Source organism: Taudactylus pleione, unplaced genomic scaffold, assembly GCF_031769625.1.
Source record: "Taudactylus pleione unplaced genomic scaffold, aTauple2 ptg000256l, whole genome shotgun sequence".
Classification (NCBI taxonomy): domain Eukaryota; kingdom Metazoa; phylum Chordata; class Amphibia; order Anura; family Myobatrachidae; genus Taudactylus; species Taudactylus pleione.
In genome coordinates, this window is record NW_028284658.1 from 2,338,603 (window position 1) to 2,353,634 (window position 15,032).

The 15,032-nt window shown below is 45.1% G+C and overlaps 1 protein-coding gene across 1 annotated transcript in view; it reads right to left on the reverse strand.

Annotated features, from left to right (window-relative positions):
* Positions 1–340: 340 nt before the first annotated feature.
* The window catches only part of LOC148514870 (bactericidal permeability-increasing protein-like), a 70,318-nt gene continuing 55,626 nt past the window's right edge, over positions 341–15,032 (reverse strand). The window contains exons 14-15 of the mRNA XM_088480557.1: positions 13,382–13,458; positions 341–665 (exon numbers count right to left, since the gene is read on the reverse strand). Of these exons, the coding sequence (XP_088336683.1) occupies positions 594–665; positions 13,382–13,458 (149 nt within the window). The 3' untranslated portion in view covers positions 341–593. The remainder of the gene's footprint in view (positions 666–13,381; positions 13,459–15,032) is intronic.

The following is a 15,032-nucleotide window of genomic DNA, read 5'->3' on the forward strand; positions in this document are numbered from 1 at the left end:
AGACTTTCTCCTGGGGGTTTAAAACACATAAGACAGGAATCTGGGACAAATGTACCTGCCACAGACCACTTTACCAGTGATCCTATCACAATATATATATATATATATATATATATATATATATATATATATTTACAATTGGATGCAGGGAAAGTTGAGTGAAAGCACTTTAACACATCAGCGGACTATGCAGAGTTGGACCAAAGCATAAATACGCCTGTTATCAGATAAGTAATTTGCACCTTATACTGTATAAGCTGGTGTAAGTGTCCCCTGATGATGATAAAAACTAGTATCAAACCAAGCGTACAGAAAGTGGTAAGATGAATACAAATCTGCATACGGGGCAAACACTTTATTGACAAAAAATTATTTCAAAACAAAGTTAACTTTGCTCACATTTACAGTTCTATGCACACTATCATACTATATAATACAATTGAAAAGTGTGACCAGTGAGTGTGCTATGTAGATAATTTAAAATGAGACATTCTGTATACTCAATGGGAGTACCAGTATTTTCATCTACAGTAACTGTAATTTTCAGGTAAGCTTGATGCATCAAACCCTTCGACATTTGTCTCTGCACAAAATTATAATTCGATGAACCAGTTACTTTCTTCTGTTTTCCCATACTGGACATTTGCCCCAAAGAGAAGGTAGTTCTGAAAGAAAACAGAACATCAGTACATGGTGTCTATGTTTATGAACCCTATGTTCAAGATTAAAGCCATAGGTCTCCAGTCCCACAATAGATTTTCATTACTAATACAGTATGTATTTTCATACACATGCTAACAAGTTAGGGCCTGATTCAGCAAGGAATGCAATTGCAAAGCTGAACGAAGGCAGTTGATCATTGCAGATCCTGAGCTGGCCATTCCTGTAAAACGGGGTGGACATGCCACCATTTCCGGAAATGCCGGCTGCCCCAGCACCTCTCCTTAAATGCCTCCATCTGTCAATCAGGCAGAGGCATTCGAGGGTCTGCGTGCGACTACACAGGACCCATGCTGCACACTCGCAGAATGGGTCCTGCGCACACACAGATACCCGATAATTGGGAACCTGAGATCAGCAGTGCACTTAGGGCCTGATTCAGCAAGGGACACAAGTGAGAGATCGCATGCAGCCAGCCGATGTTGCGTCTCTGTGCATGCCGTGTAAAGGTTTGCACGGATTACGCAGTGAGGATGGAGACCCCTCTCATGTTGATTGACAGGAAGTGCCGTTTGTGGGTGGTGACGGGGGGTGGCTGGGCGAACGCAGGCGTGCCTATGCATCTGAACGCCATTACAGGGGCCTGCATAATTAAGGCTGTGTGGCGGCATACACAGTCAGATGACTGAATGCACGCAGGAAGTGCCCAAAATCCTGCGCCAGGTCATCCTCTATTGTATTGTATTGTATTTATTGTTGTCATCAGCAAAACAAGTTTGGCAGACGAAATTACATTGCACAGAAACACGCTAAAAAACCGTGAATAGCAATCAATGGTAAAGGTTATCACAGACAGTTACATGACAATAGTAAAATTAAATTAACTAAAGAGATACACTCGTAGCATTCAGCATGCGCACAGCAGATGGAAGAAAACTAACCCTCAAGCGACTCGTACATGCCCGAAGTACTCTAAACCGCTTTAAAGACGGGAGCTTATCAAAAAATTAATGAAATGGATGGCTTGGATACGATATAATACCCTTGGTTCTCTTTAGAACCCTAAGCCCATAAACATCATGAATAGTTGGCAACTGCACGCCAATGATTTTGCTGGCAGTCCTAACAACCCGTTCCAGTGCACTCCTTTCACTCGCTGTGCAGTTGCCATACCAGATAATAATACCGAACATCAGAATGCTCTCAATTGAGCATCTGTAAAAGTTTAGCATAGTTACTTTACTAAGTCCCGAAGCCCTCAAACGTCTTAGGAAAAACAAGCGCTGTTGCGCCTTTTTAATTAGGGACAGTGTGTTTAAAGACCATGTCAAATTTATCGCAACCTGGATACCCAGAAATTTAAAAGACTCGACTGTATCAACGTCCTGGTTATTAATAGACACTGGCAATTTCTGCTCTAAACATCTCCTACGAAAATCAATTACCAGTTCTTTTGTCTTATCACCATTTAGGAGCAAGTGATTATCACCACTCCAAGAAACCAAATCTTTGATCTCTTTCCTATAATGGGACTCATCATTCCCGCTAATTAACCCAACGACTGCAATATCGTCAGCAAATTTGATGATTTTCACAGAATCAGAAGTCGACACGCAGTCGTGGGTAAATAGTGAGTATAATAAGGGGCTGAGAACACAACCCTGGGGAACACCAGTCTTAATCAACACTTCCCCCGACACAGCACCTCCAATTCTAACTACTTGTGGTCTATCAGTTAAAAAATTTAAAACCCAGTTACAAATAAACCCACTTAACCCCAAGTCAAACAACTTAGATGTTAGTGAGACAGGAATGACTGTGTTAAAAGCAGAACTAAAATCAACAAAGAGTATATGAACGTAAGAATCCCTCGCTTCCAAATGAGCTAAAATAAAGTGAAGTGCTGTAAGTACCGCATCATCAGTGCAACGATTTTTCCTATATGCAAACTGAAAAGGATCAAAATCTGCTGGAAAAGAAGATTGAATATGTCCTGACTCCTAATACCAGCCTTTCAAAGCATTTCATTATCAATGAAGTTAGTGCAATTGGGCGATAATCATTAAGGCATTTTACTACCCCCTTTTTTGGAACTGGAACAGTTTGCCTTCTTAAAACATCTTGGCACTACACAATTAAAAAGGGACAAATTAAATAAGACCGTTAATATCCAACCTAACTGGTCTGCACACCCCTTGAGGACTTTACCGCTAATCCCATCCGAGCCGGCTGATTTACACAACTCAACCCGACGTAGACATTTAATCACATCATACTCCTCCAACATAAGAGGAGACTCCCCCACCCGGGGAATTTGGGGCGTAACAGAAAAACTATTCTCTTGATCAAACCTAGAGTAAAACAGGTTCAAATCTTCAGCTAATAGATTATTATCATTACTAATCACATCCTTTTTTATTTTACAACTAGTAATATCCTGGATCATCTGCCACAGGCTTCTCGGATTCCTGTTTTCATAACTTCTAGCTTCAATCTTTGCGGAGTAACTAATTTTAGCCCTCCTAATACCTTTCCGCAACTCACACCTGGAAGATTTCAACATTTCTAAATCACCAGATTTAAACGCTCTATCACGAGCCTTGAGTAGAGATCGTACTTCCCCGTTCAACCAAGGCTTTACGTTGGGAAATATTTTAATACTTTTTGTTACTGTAACACTGTCCGTACAGCAACTGATGTAACCTAATACCAATGATGCTAGAGAGTCAATATCTATATCGCCATTCTCCCTACTCTCATCAATAAACAAATCCCAATTTGTGAATTCCAACATATCCTGTAATCTAATCAGTGCATCCTCTGGCCATATAGTTACCAGACGTCTGACCGGTCGCACTCTCCTAACTAGTGACCTGTAAACAGGTATGAGAAACAGGGACATATGATCGGATCTGCCAATATGGGGGCAAACAACAGTTTCATAAGCTGACTTGAGGTTTGTATACACCTGGTCCAAAGTATGCATGCCCCTAGTTGGAGCCGATACATTTTTATATAACTTAGGCAATACTTTCCTCAGGTCAGCTTGATTGAAATCACCTGCTATAATAAAAACTGCCTCAACATACACAGATTGTAATTTAGCAATTTCCTCATAAAGAATTCCCAGGGCAATTGTCACATTAGCCTGAGGGGGAATATAAACGGCAATAATAATTGCCGCCGAAACTTCTCTGGGCAAATAAAAGGGTCTACATTTGATAGACAAATATTCAATATCCACTGAGCAATGATTACCAATACAGACAGCATCAATACACCAGGTACGCAGGACGTACAAACACAGCCCCCCGCCCCTGCTCTTCCCTGATGCAGAAGTTCTGTCTGCTCTAAACAGAATCCTGTTTCCAAAAGAGACCGCAATATCCGGTACTAAGTCATTTAGCCAAGTCTCGGTAAAGATTAATACAGAACAGGACTCCAAATGCTTCATGTATGAAATAACTACTTATAGTTCGTCCAGTTTACTAGTCAGGGACTGAACATTTGCTAGAAATAAACTAGGCAAAGGGGGTTTAATAAAACATAAATTGAGCCTGGCTCTAATACCAGCTCGTTTACCCCTTTTTTGCATCCTCTCCCTCCTCCGATGCCTCTTCCAACCTTGCCTGCATCTCCAGGGATAGCCAAGTCTCCAGAAATGCCCCCCTCCAGAGCGCTGCCCACCCCCATGATCTCTACTTCCATTGCTGTGCTCATAGCCCTTCACCTCACCACTCCAGTCTCCAGACCAGCCACCACTCACCACCCCAGCTGCGACCGACCCATCCAGGGCCGCCACGCCTGCAGGCACAGTAACTCCAGGGACAGCAGACACACAAGTTCCAGAAGCGGCAGCAATCCCAGCCACCCCCGCTTTACCCACAATTCCTGTAGCTGCGGGGTTACCCGGGGCCGTCCCTCCTTCAGCAACCTGCACAGCCTCTGCACCGGACCCAACAGCTCCTGCAAGCGGCTCCACTCCACCAGCTCCAGAACCTGCCACTCCACTCCAAACTCCAGTCAGGCGGAGACCAAGAAGCACTTCACGGGGGTATGTGATCCCACACCGGCCGCCATCACCACACAGGACTCCGACAAGCAGGAACAGGAACAACCATGCCACATCCGGAGCGCGCAACACACGGACACCCGGACCATAGAAATCGCCATCACCGGCACCAGCGGTAAGTGCAGCCGCAGCGTATACACGCGCCGCCATCCTCCTCTACACTCTCCCTGCATCTGGGTTTGATGATTATTGATGTTTGTGCTAACCTGCGTACTGATTGAGCATTACATAAAGGGAGATGGGCGGCATTGTGTAGTGCTAAGCGTCTGCATCTTATGCTGCTGTTTTCATGCGTATGCATTGATTAGCATATACATGCAAAGGCCAAGTGCGTGCGATCTCTCACATGCATCCCTTGCTGAATCAGGCCCTTAGTCAAGTGACTAATAATAGAGGTAGGTGGCTGCGACACAGGTTCAGACAAAATATATGTATATTTTTTCTTTGTTTCTTTAACCACTGCTTAAGAGGAGCAAAATAATATATATTTTCAGTGTTGTGTCTACATTTTTCCACAACTAGTCAGGCAGATTCCCTAATTTTTCATATCAGAATGCATAGAAAAACAAAATATAAAATATGATTGGCATCATATTACTCTGTAATTTTACATTTATTTATTTAATGTGTTTATTGGTAGAACTCATCTTGCATAGTTCTGCTGCAGTATGATTCCCTGACACCAGGCCTCTGGTTATGTGAGCTGCAGTTCTGAAAGGCTCCAGAAGTGCTGCTCTCCCAAGTTTGTTCTGTGGCCAGGGGTCAGGTGGTTCCTACTAATCACCATTATGGTTTGCACCTGACACCTGCCTATTTAAGTTTGCCTGTTCCCAGCTCTCATTGCTGGGTCATTATTAATGTTTCCTGTGCTGAAAGTGTATTCTTTTGATGGTCCTGTTTAGACCTTGTCTTTGTCTGCAGCCTGTCATGTATCCTGTCAGTAAATTGGATTACATTTTGTGTCACAGCCCACTGTCTGGATTCTGGACTTGTCTATTTGCACCCTGCCCCTGTTCTGTACCAGGAACCTGGACTTTATTCACAAGTATCTGTTATGACACTGCAGTGTGATGCAAGATAAACCCACAGAATCACTAAGTGAGATCTTCCACCTATAACACCAACCCGTTGTTCCCTTAGTGACTGAATAAGCACACCGGTACTTAGGCTTCCACCAGGTCTTATTCTTGGCACAGTGTGAGCTTATCTTACTAACACCTGCAGGTCGCATATGGTACGCAGTTGGGACGTACCTGAGCTGACAATCTTGATCTGGGCAAAGGCTGAATATGAATACCCAATGATGGACTTGGCGAGAACTGATGTGCCAGCAGGTGAACAACAGGCAGGGAAGTTCACTGTTGCCAGCAGGGATGCTAATTTTGCAGATATGATTGCACACCAGAGTGCAAGGGGACTGCAGGTAGTGATGGAGATATGCTGCGATAGGGGCTGCACTAGATAATAAGAGTTGCAGATATGAATAAGAACCACTGACTTGTACACAACTGGCCCGCAGGAAGAAACAGCGGCTGGCTACAGATGATGTGGTTGAACTGTAGACTGAGGTACAGATGATTGATAATACGGTGAAGACACAGTCTGGTAACAGGGCTGGGCCGCAGGTTGGTAGCTCAGTTGGGCCGCAGGCTGATAACGCAGCTGGACCATAGGCTGGTAACGTGGCTGGGCCGCACGAGGCTAGGCCACAGGCTGGTAACATGGCTGGGTCACATGCAGCTGGTAAAGTGGCTGGGCCACAGGCTGGAGATCAGGATCACAGCAGACTTGGAGATACTCGACCAGGAACATAAATGAACAAGCATAAGTAAATGGCTCTGATGAGACAGGAGACCGGGAACAGGATGGAATTAAACAGACTGGACACAAGGAACAGACTATCACCGGCAGGGGATGCTGGGACTGACTGCAATATAACAGGAAGAGGAACCAATGCAAGCCAGCCTCCTTGATTGCAGACTAACTGCACACACTGAAAGCTTGATTACAGATTGGCTGCAGCTGAATGCATCCCTGCTGCCTAGCAACAGCCTGGACTAGAAACTGCTAATGCTGTAAGAAATCCTGGCAATGGATCATAACAGTATCATATATAAAATTCATTGGTCTGTTTGTGTGTCTGGTTATGCATTCGGACACACCTGCATCAATTAAATCAACATGAGGTGGTCCAGTTGGATCCTGGCCAGGTTTTAGGGTCCCATTCGGACCTCCCTTTGGTGTACACTGGGCAGAACTTTGATCCAGGGAACCTGTTCTGGATGGATTTGGATGAAAACTTTACAGAGGGATGGCAATTGGTTTGTGATACTAACAGAAGATGGAGAGGATGAAAGTGGTACTTCAATTAAAGGTTGCAGCCTGACCTACATCAAAATTAGGATCTATCCCAAGAGATCCAAAAGAACCTTAATGGTAATTGCAGGTATGGTGTCAGTTAGTGGAACTACCTCCTGGGTCATATATGTGGAGATGTAAGGAATGTTGAAAATACTTATCTTAAAATGGCGGTTATGTTAATTTACGATCTTTCTATCACAATATTCACAAGGGGATTTTTCACACGAACATGAAATTAGAAAGATACAGTATACCAAAGATGTGTAGTCTCATCTAAAATTGCATTATTTATGATGTTAAAAGTAGTACACCCATTAGGCACAAGTAGGTATAGTGTACCCAAACTCACAATTTAAGGAATGGGTTAACTCCTATAAAGGTATCTTTCTTTTAATATAGATGAGGATATCTTCTAAAAATACTAATCTTAAAATGGTGGGTATGTTAATTTCCGATCTTTCTCTCACAATCGTCACAGAAGGGTGACATCTTCTGAGTGACTTCTATGTAGACGGCGACATAGCTGTGTCTGGCAGCTGTTATTCCCAACCTTTTAAAATCAATTATTTTGCTACGCAGTATCCTCCCCTTTGTATAAAGGAGAATTTTACACTTATATCTATTCCACTTGATATTTAATTTTATCCTGCAAGAAACCTCCAGGAATAACAAGCCTTTCTATGTGACCATAAACTATATTTCCCAGGAACCACTGCGAGCAGAATAAAATGTGACCGAGACTCTGCAACTGGACCTGTTGTTGCCTCTGACACATCTGTTTTCAATACAGTGCAGACTGTACCCCTTGACAATACAGATTTTGTTATTTTTAATATTGTTATTACAATAAATATTTGCTATTAGAAATTAGATTTCAGTTCTTTTTTGAACCAGAACAAAAAGATACCTTTATACAGTACTGGTACGCACCAATGCATTTCTTGTGTTCAGAGCCAGCCCTAGGCATAGACAAACTAAGCAAATGCCTAGGGGCACCCAAGCCCACCTAGAGCTGGCAGAGGTTTGGGGCAGGCACGGCCAGGGCACCTGCTGCTCTCTGGGCAGAGACTATGGCAGCGACTACGGTCACTGTGCAGCGTCCATGATTGGAAATCAGCTGACAGCTCCGTTCGGGCCTGGCAGCAGCAAACAGTGGGCCCGATTCAGACCCGCTCGCGAGCGCATAGCGCTCGCAAGCGGATCGATGTTTGGCTCCTGTGCATGCGCGAGAGCCGGCTAGCGATGGGCGCTCCGTCGCTACGGGTCTCGCACGAAGACGGGGCGGCTGTCGATTATGATTGACAGCTCGCCCCATTTTGGAGGTGGGCAGGGGGGATGGCTGGACAAACGGAGGCGTTCCCGAAGGAACGCCTCCCGTTTGTGGGAAGCACCACTGACACCACTCATGATGTCAGTGGAGAGCTTCCTACTCTGTTAGATCAGGAAGCTCTCTGGGTCACCCACAGCTTAGTGAGCGGCCAGGAGGCCAAACAAAAAAAAAAAATGCCCTGATTCAAAGCGAGTGCTGATTCAGAGCGTCCGACTCTGAATCAGGGCCAGTGAGCGGGCAGTGGCAATTTGTGGGAACGGGGCACCTGGACAACGGCTAGTGGTTAGCATGGGTGCTGTACTGGGAGAAAGGTGACGGGTGCTGTGCTGGGAGGCGGGCGCTGTGCTGGGTGAGGGGTACTGTGCTGGAACAGGGGTGTTGGGTGATGTGTGCTGTGATGTGATCTGTGCTGGGTGAGGGTTGCTGGGTGTGCAGCACAATGGGGAATGGGCCACAGCACAGTGAGACCACGTCCCTTCTGTGAGGCCACACGCTTTTTCATGATCCTATGGGCCACCACCCAAAATCTTGCCTAGGGCACTAATTTGGCTAGGGCCGGCTCTGCTTGTGCTAAAGAAACCGTTAGACGTTTGATTTTGCACTTTTTAGTGTAAGTGAGGTATGCTACCTCGAACTGTTCACATTCTGTTATCACATACCTGTTATAAATTAATTCTGCGCATTTAAGGTGCGTACACACGGTGCAATAAAACTGAATATGGATATCGTTCATATCGTTATCGTTCATTTGTATGCACTTACCAACCTGTCAATGACCAACGATGCTCGTTCCCGCATGGACGATAAAGATATCTTACATTGTCCGGACATGCAGGCCAACTTGCATGATATCGTCAACTTTGCCTGGTAACCACTTAACTGACGAATTCTTTTTCCAAAAACCACTCCAAAATTGTCGGTTTCTTTTATGATTGAATTAGGTCAAGAACATAATTTTAAACTTATCCATCACTATTTTATTTGAAAATTATATATTTTTTTAATTACAGTATACCATAAAAACAGCAATTTTTATGTTATACTGTAGTGATGGCCATTGAACGCTATACCATCGATGGTTCAACCATCGTTAGAAGCCATCAATTGTTTAGCGATTGGTCGAGATCCGTGTAGACCACAACTGCCGATGTTTCCTAAACATCGATTGAGGGTTGCCATCGATGGTGCAACATTGATGGCCACCAGCAATGGCAAACCACTTGTTTTCAGTCAGACCATCAATGGCTCGCAAATCATCGATGGTCGGTTGCCGTCCCTAATCAGAGGCTCTGCGATATCTATCGATATATCTGTGTATATATACACATACATATATATACATAGCGTTCCCGCTAGGCTGTATTAGCGTGGCGCCCTGCCCTCCGTTTGGAGCGCCCTGCCCTTACCACACAGCGCCCCGCTAAAACAGCCGTCTCCACCCGCGGGTCACAGTGTCCCGCGGGTGGGGAAATGTGCGGTGACCCGGTCACCGCTGGTGAATAGACGCTGGGCGCATGCACCCAGCATCTTTTCTTCCTTTCAGCAGCGCTTGGGGGCTGCCCGGCATGTCCATAAGTGCCGGGCATGCCCCAAGAGTGACGAAAAGGGGACGCGTCTTATAGACATGCCCCCTTTTCAATGGCCACACACCCTTTTCAGGAGCGCGCACGTTAGTGCCCTCTCTAGCTCCGGCGCCCTGCCTGCCGCCGGAGCTAGAGTGAACACTATATACACACATATATACTGTGTATATATATATATAGTATATATGTATATACAGTATATATGTATATATATACACACACGTACGTGCGTACATGCATATATATATATACACACACAGTATATATATATTTATTGAGAGTGCCGCACCTTTGTATATCCTTATGGCTTTATATTAGGGATGTGCAGGCTCGGATAGGTTCGAGTTTGCACGTGGAGTTCGGATTTTTCCCTCCAAAAAAACGGAACTCAGAACGAGGCAAAACGTCATCTTACATGGACGAACATCATCATTCCTGGTCTTTTGTCGAACCTATCCGAGCCTGCACATCCCTACTTTATATACACAAACAATCAACTGCCCGATCACTGTGTCCAGCAGTGATCGGGACAGAGGCGGAGCTTGAGCAGGGAAGAGGACTGGGAGGGAGGAGGTATCAGATGCCCGGCCCAGGGATAGAAGCAGCTGCCGAGATTGGAGGAGGTGGCCTGCCGGCCGGCGGGTCACAGAAGTGGCCACCACGCTGGGAGAAAAAGGAGGTGGCCAGGACGCTGAAGCCGCCACTGCTGACGCCCATCGCGCTGGAGGTGGATGCCGGACCCGGGATGCAGAAGTCGCTGCGTTGGAGGAAGAAGGAGATGGCCAGGACGCTGAAGCCGCCGCCGCTGACGCCATCGCGCTGGAGGTGGAGGCTGGACCCAGGATGCAGGAGCCGTTGCGCTGGGAGGAGAAGGAGGTGGCCAGGACGCTGACGCCGCCGCGGACACCACCATGCTGGAAGGAGAAGGAGGTCGCAGAAGCCGCTGCCGACAACACCGCGCTGGGAGGAGGTGGCCAGCCCGGGGACGATGGACCAGCCGCCGCGTCGGGAGAAGGTACACAATAGCGGTCAGCCGGTAATTGTAAGCAGGAGCAGCCAGATGGTGTGGCGCTGGCTGCTTCTGCTTACAACTACCTACGGAGGAGGGTCACGCAGGCTGCCCGATCACTGCTGGCCACAGTGATCGGGTTTTACTGGAGCCTGCATACGCGCCGGTAGGGAGGTGCTGCGAGATGCCCGATCACTGTGGCCAGCAGTGATTGGGACAAGCTGGAGAGGCAGCCACAGTTGCAGAGGGACCAGCAGGTCCCTCTGATGTAGGCAGCTGCTGGAAGATTAGCTTCCCGCAGCCGCCTAGTGGGCACTTCTGACTGGTCGTATCAGATACGACCATGTCAGGGAAAGCCCAGCCTGGTGCGGTCGTATCTGATACGACCGTGCCAGGCAAGTGGTTAAGAGATGTGGCAGGATGACTCACTGAAATATATCTTTGAAAAATCTTGAAAGATACTGTATCTTTGAAAGATCTTTCAAAGATATCTTTCAAGTCGTTGGTGGTACAGATCGTACCGTGTAAATGCACCATTAGAAGATATCCTCATCTATATTAAAAGAAAGATACCTTTATAGTAGGGATGTGCAGGCTCGGATAGGTTCGAGTTTGCACGTGGAGTTCGGATTTTTCCCTCCAAAAAAACGGAACTCAGAACGAGGCAAAACGTCACCTTACATGGACGAACATCATCATTCCTGGACAAAAGACCAGGAATGATGATGTTCGTCCATGTAAGGTGACGTTTTGCCTCGTTCTGAGTTCCGTTTTTTTGGAGGGAAAAATCCGAACTCCACGTGCAAACTCGAACCTATCCGAGCCTGCACATCCCTACTTTATAGGAGTTAACCCATTCCCTTAATTGTGAGTTTGGGTACGCTCAATCTACTTGTGCCTAACGGTTGTACTACATTTATCATCATAAATCACGCAATTTTAGATGAGACTACACATTTTTGGTATACTGTATCTTTCTAATTTTATGTTTGTGTGAAAAATCCCCCTGTTACAATTGTGATAGAAAGATCTTAAATTAACATACCCGCCATTTTAAGATAAGTATTTTCAACATTCCTTACATCTCCACATATATGACTCAGGAGGTAGTTGGTCTGGGATGCCTAACTTACAAACTTGAAGATTAGGTCTCAGTTGGACCTCTTGCTGGTGAAAGCTGGAAAGAACTTTGACCCGGAGCCTGTTCTGGGTCTTCCACTGGATGGATTTGGATAAAAACTTCACAGAGGGATGGCAATTTGTCTGGGATTCCTGGTAATTTGTCTGAGATGTCTAACTTACTAACTTGAAGATTAGGTCCCGGTCGGACCTCCCGTTGGTGTAGGCTCAGCAGAACTTTGACCCCAAGGAGCCAGTTCTGGGTTTTCCACTGGATGGATTTGGATAAAAACTTCTCAGAGGGGTGGCAATTGGTATGGGATGCCTGGCAATTGGTCTGGGATGCCTATCTTTTGAAGATTTAAATGCGGGTAATGCCAGGTACTTCAGCTAGTATTGTATAATAGTAAATAAATAAACATTCAACGTCTTTATTACAATACTACAAAATCAAGTACCGTTACACCTTGAGACATTTGACACCCCTTTCTTAAATTTCTTTTCCTGTGGATGTTGCTTCACTTTTTTATAAATATTGCTATTATATAGATGTTTCGGTACATATTTTATTCCTGGGTAAACTTTAAATTGACAAATATTAGGAACCATGCTACAGTATGTATCAGGCTATAGAATCCTCACCATAAACTGTGGCAATATTGGTGCACTTTAAAATTAGAACATTATCATTTACTGTAGGAGGAAAATGTATAAATTGAAGAATCAAACAGTTTAAAGATACATTATGATAAGTAAAATTATTTTTTTTCACAAAATAATGTATTTAATTTTCTATCCAAGATGCTGAAAAGAGATCAGTGGAAATGAACATGTATACTATGGGCCTGATTCACAGTTAGGAGCAAATAGAAATAAATAGCAAAAATCAGCAATTTGCATCTGAAATAAGCCATGGCTTGATGCTAAGGATTACAAATGCATTTATTTTTGTCATGCAGGGAAAATACAGAATGACGTAGCAAACAAATACTGGGCAGCTTTGTTGTTACACTGAAATTAACAATTAAGCTAGGACTCGCCCCTCCCCCCCCCTTCCAAATTCTAAATCACTGCACATTTTAAATCTGTCGCACCTGCTGTGCAACATGGTTCTGCCAAAGTGCAAATTGCATCATCTGGTTTTTTTTGCTCCCTTTATCTGATGTGCTCAAAACTCTATATCAGGCCCTGTCTTAGAAAACCATTTCCTTCTGATAATACTTATAGGCATATTAGAGGGGACAAACCTCACGGGGGTCTAGGACAACATCTCTGAGCTGCATGTGATCCAACAGTGGTAGTGGGTAACCCTTGTTCAGGATCTCTGTATGAACAAAAGAATCATTATTCTGTGAAGACTTATGGAAGCACCACTTGGAAACTAATTATAAACCATCAAGCAAGCTTGAGCACTAGTGAACACAAAACTTAATATGTTATTTCCACCAACAAAGAGCATCCTTATCACTTCAGGGCCCAGAGGAGCCAAATCAATTCAAGCATAGCAAATGTGAGACCTAAACACTATATCAGTCATCAGTTTCCAAGGAACTGATTATCTTACTATATTCAAAACTAGCTGGGATACTCGATGTTGCCTGGGCTGTAGACTGGAGCCTGAAGTACAATTGCAGCCTTTATTTGTTTACAATGTCCTCGCCTATAACCGCTGAAAAGGACCAATTTGTTTGTTAACATGCATGCAAACAGTGGTGTAACTATAGTGGGTGCAAGGGGTGCGGCTGCTATGGTGCCTGAGCTGCCTCTGTGGCCCACCGATCCCCCTGCACCCCATCATGCACATAAGGTGGGCTGGTCCAGTCAGGGCCGCTGAGGGGGGCCTGGATGTCAGCGGTGTTTATTTGGTGCCAGCCCGCCATCAGCTAACAGCTGTCGCACAGGTAGGCAGACATGGAGAGACCGCACCGCTGGTCATGCGGCAATCAGAGTTGGCAGACCGCAGCCCACAAAGCAGTGGTGGCTCCTGATTGGCTGCTGGTCTGCGAGCTCCTATTGGCTCGCAACCGGCACCAGCTTCAAATTGCACCGATGCTGTCCATGTCTGCCACTGCCTGCTGGGGTGCCAGCTGTAATTAGCTGGTGGCCCGTCACCAAGTCCACACCTGATGGCTGCTGATGGCACACAGGGGGAAGTCAGAGGCTGCTGGAGAGACACGGGGAGGTGAGTTGCTAGTGGGGCATAATGTGTAAGGGGCATTACTGTGTGGCATAATGTTATAAAGGGCATTACTGTATAGGACACTATTATTGTATGGAATAATGTGTTATATGGGGCACTACCACTTTGTGGCATAATCTGTAAAGGGCATTACTGTGTGGAATAATGTGTAAGTGGCACTACTACTGCGTGGCATAATGTGTATAAGGGATACTACTGTGTGGCATAACCTCAATGGGCTCTGTGTGACATAACATGAATGGGCTGTATGTGGGGGCAAAATGTATGTGTTTTTTTTACCTCTGTGGGTGCCCTTTTAAGATCCTGCTATGTGGCCACCAAAGTTCTAGTTTCTAGTCTAGTCTTTGCAAGCAAACATAGAAAGCTGACTAATATATATTGTCACTTTAATAAGGACTCTCAGGATTTAATATGAACTTGCATGAGTCATAAAGTTTGTGAGGTTAAAAGGTGACTTTTGTAGCTTTCACAAAGACTGCCAATTATCACTGGAGCCAGCCCCAGAACTTGTGTAATTTAAGAGTGCCCCCATTTTTAGGGATTGTGTGATAGTGTGTGGCCCTGATGAAGTTCAAACCTAGGCAAAAACCTAATCCTGGTCAAATTTGCCAAATTTGGTGGTGCTACGTCCAAAACTATGGCCATGCATAAAGGACAGACATACAGACACACTTTCTCACTTATTATAGAGATGATCT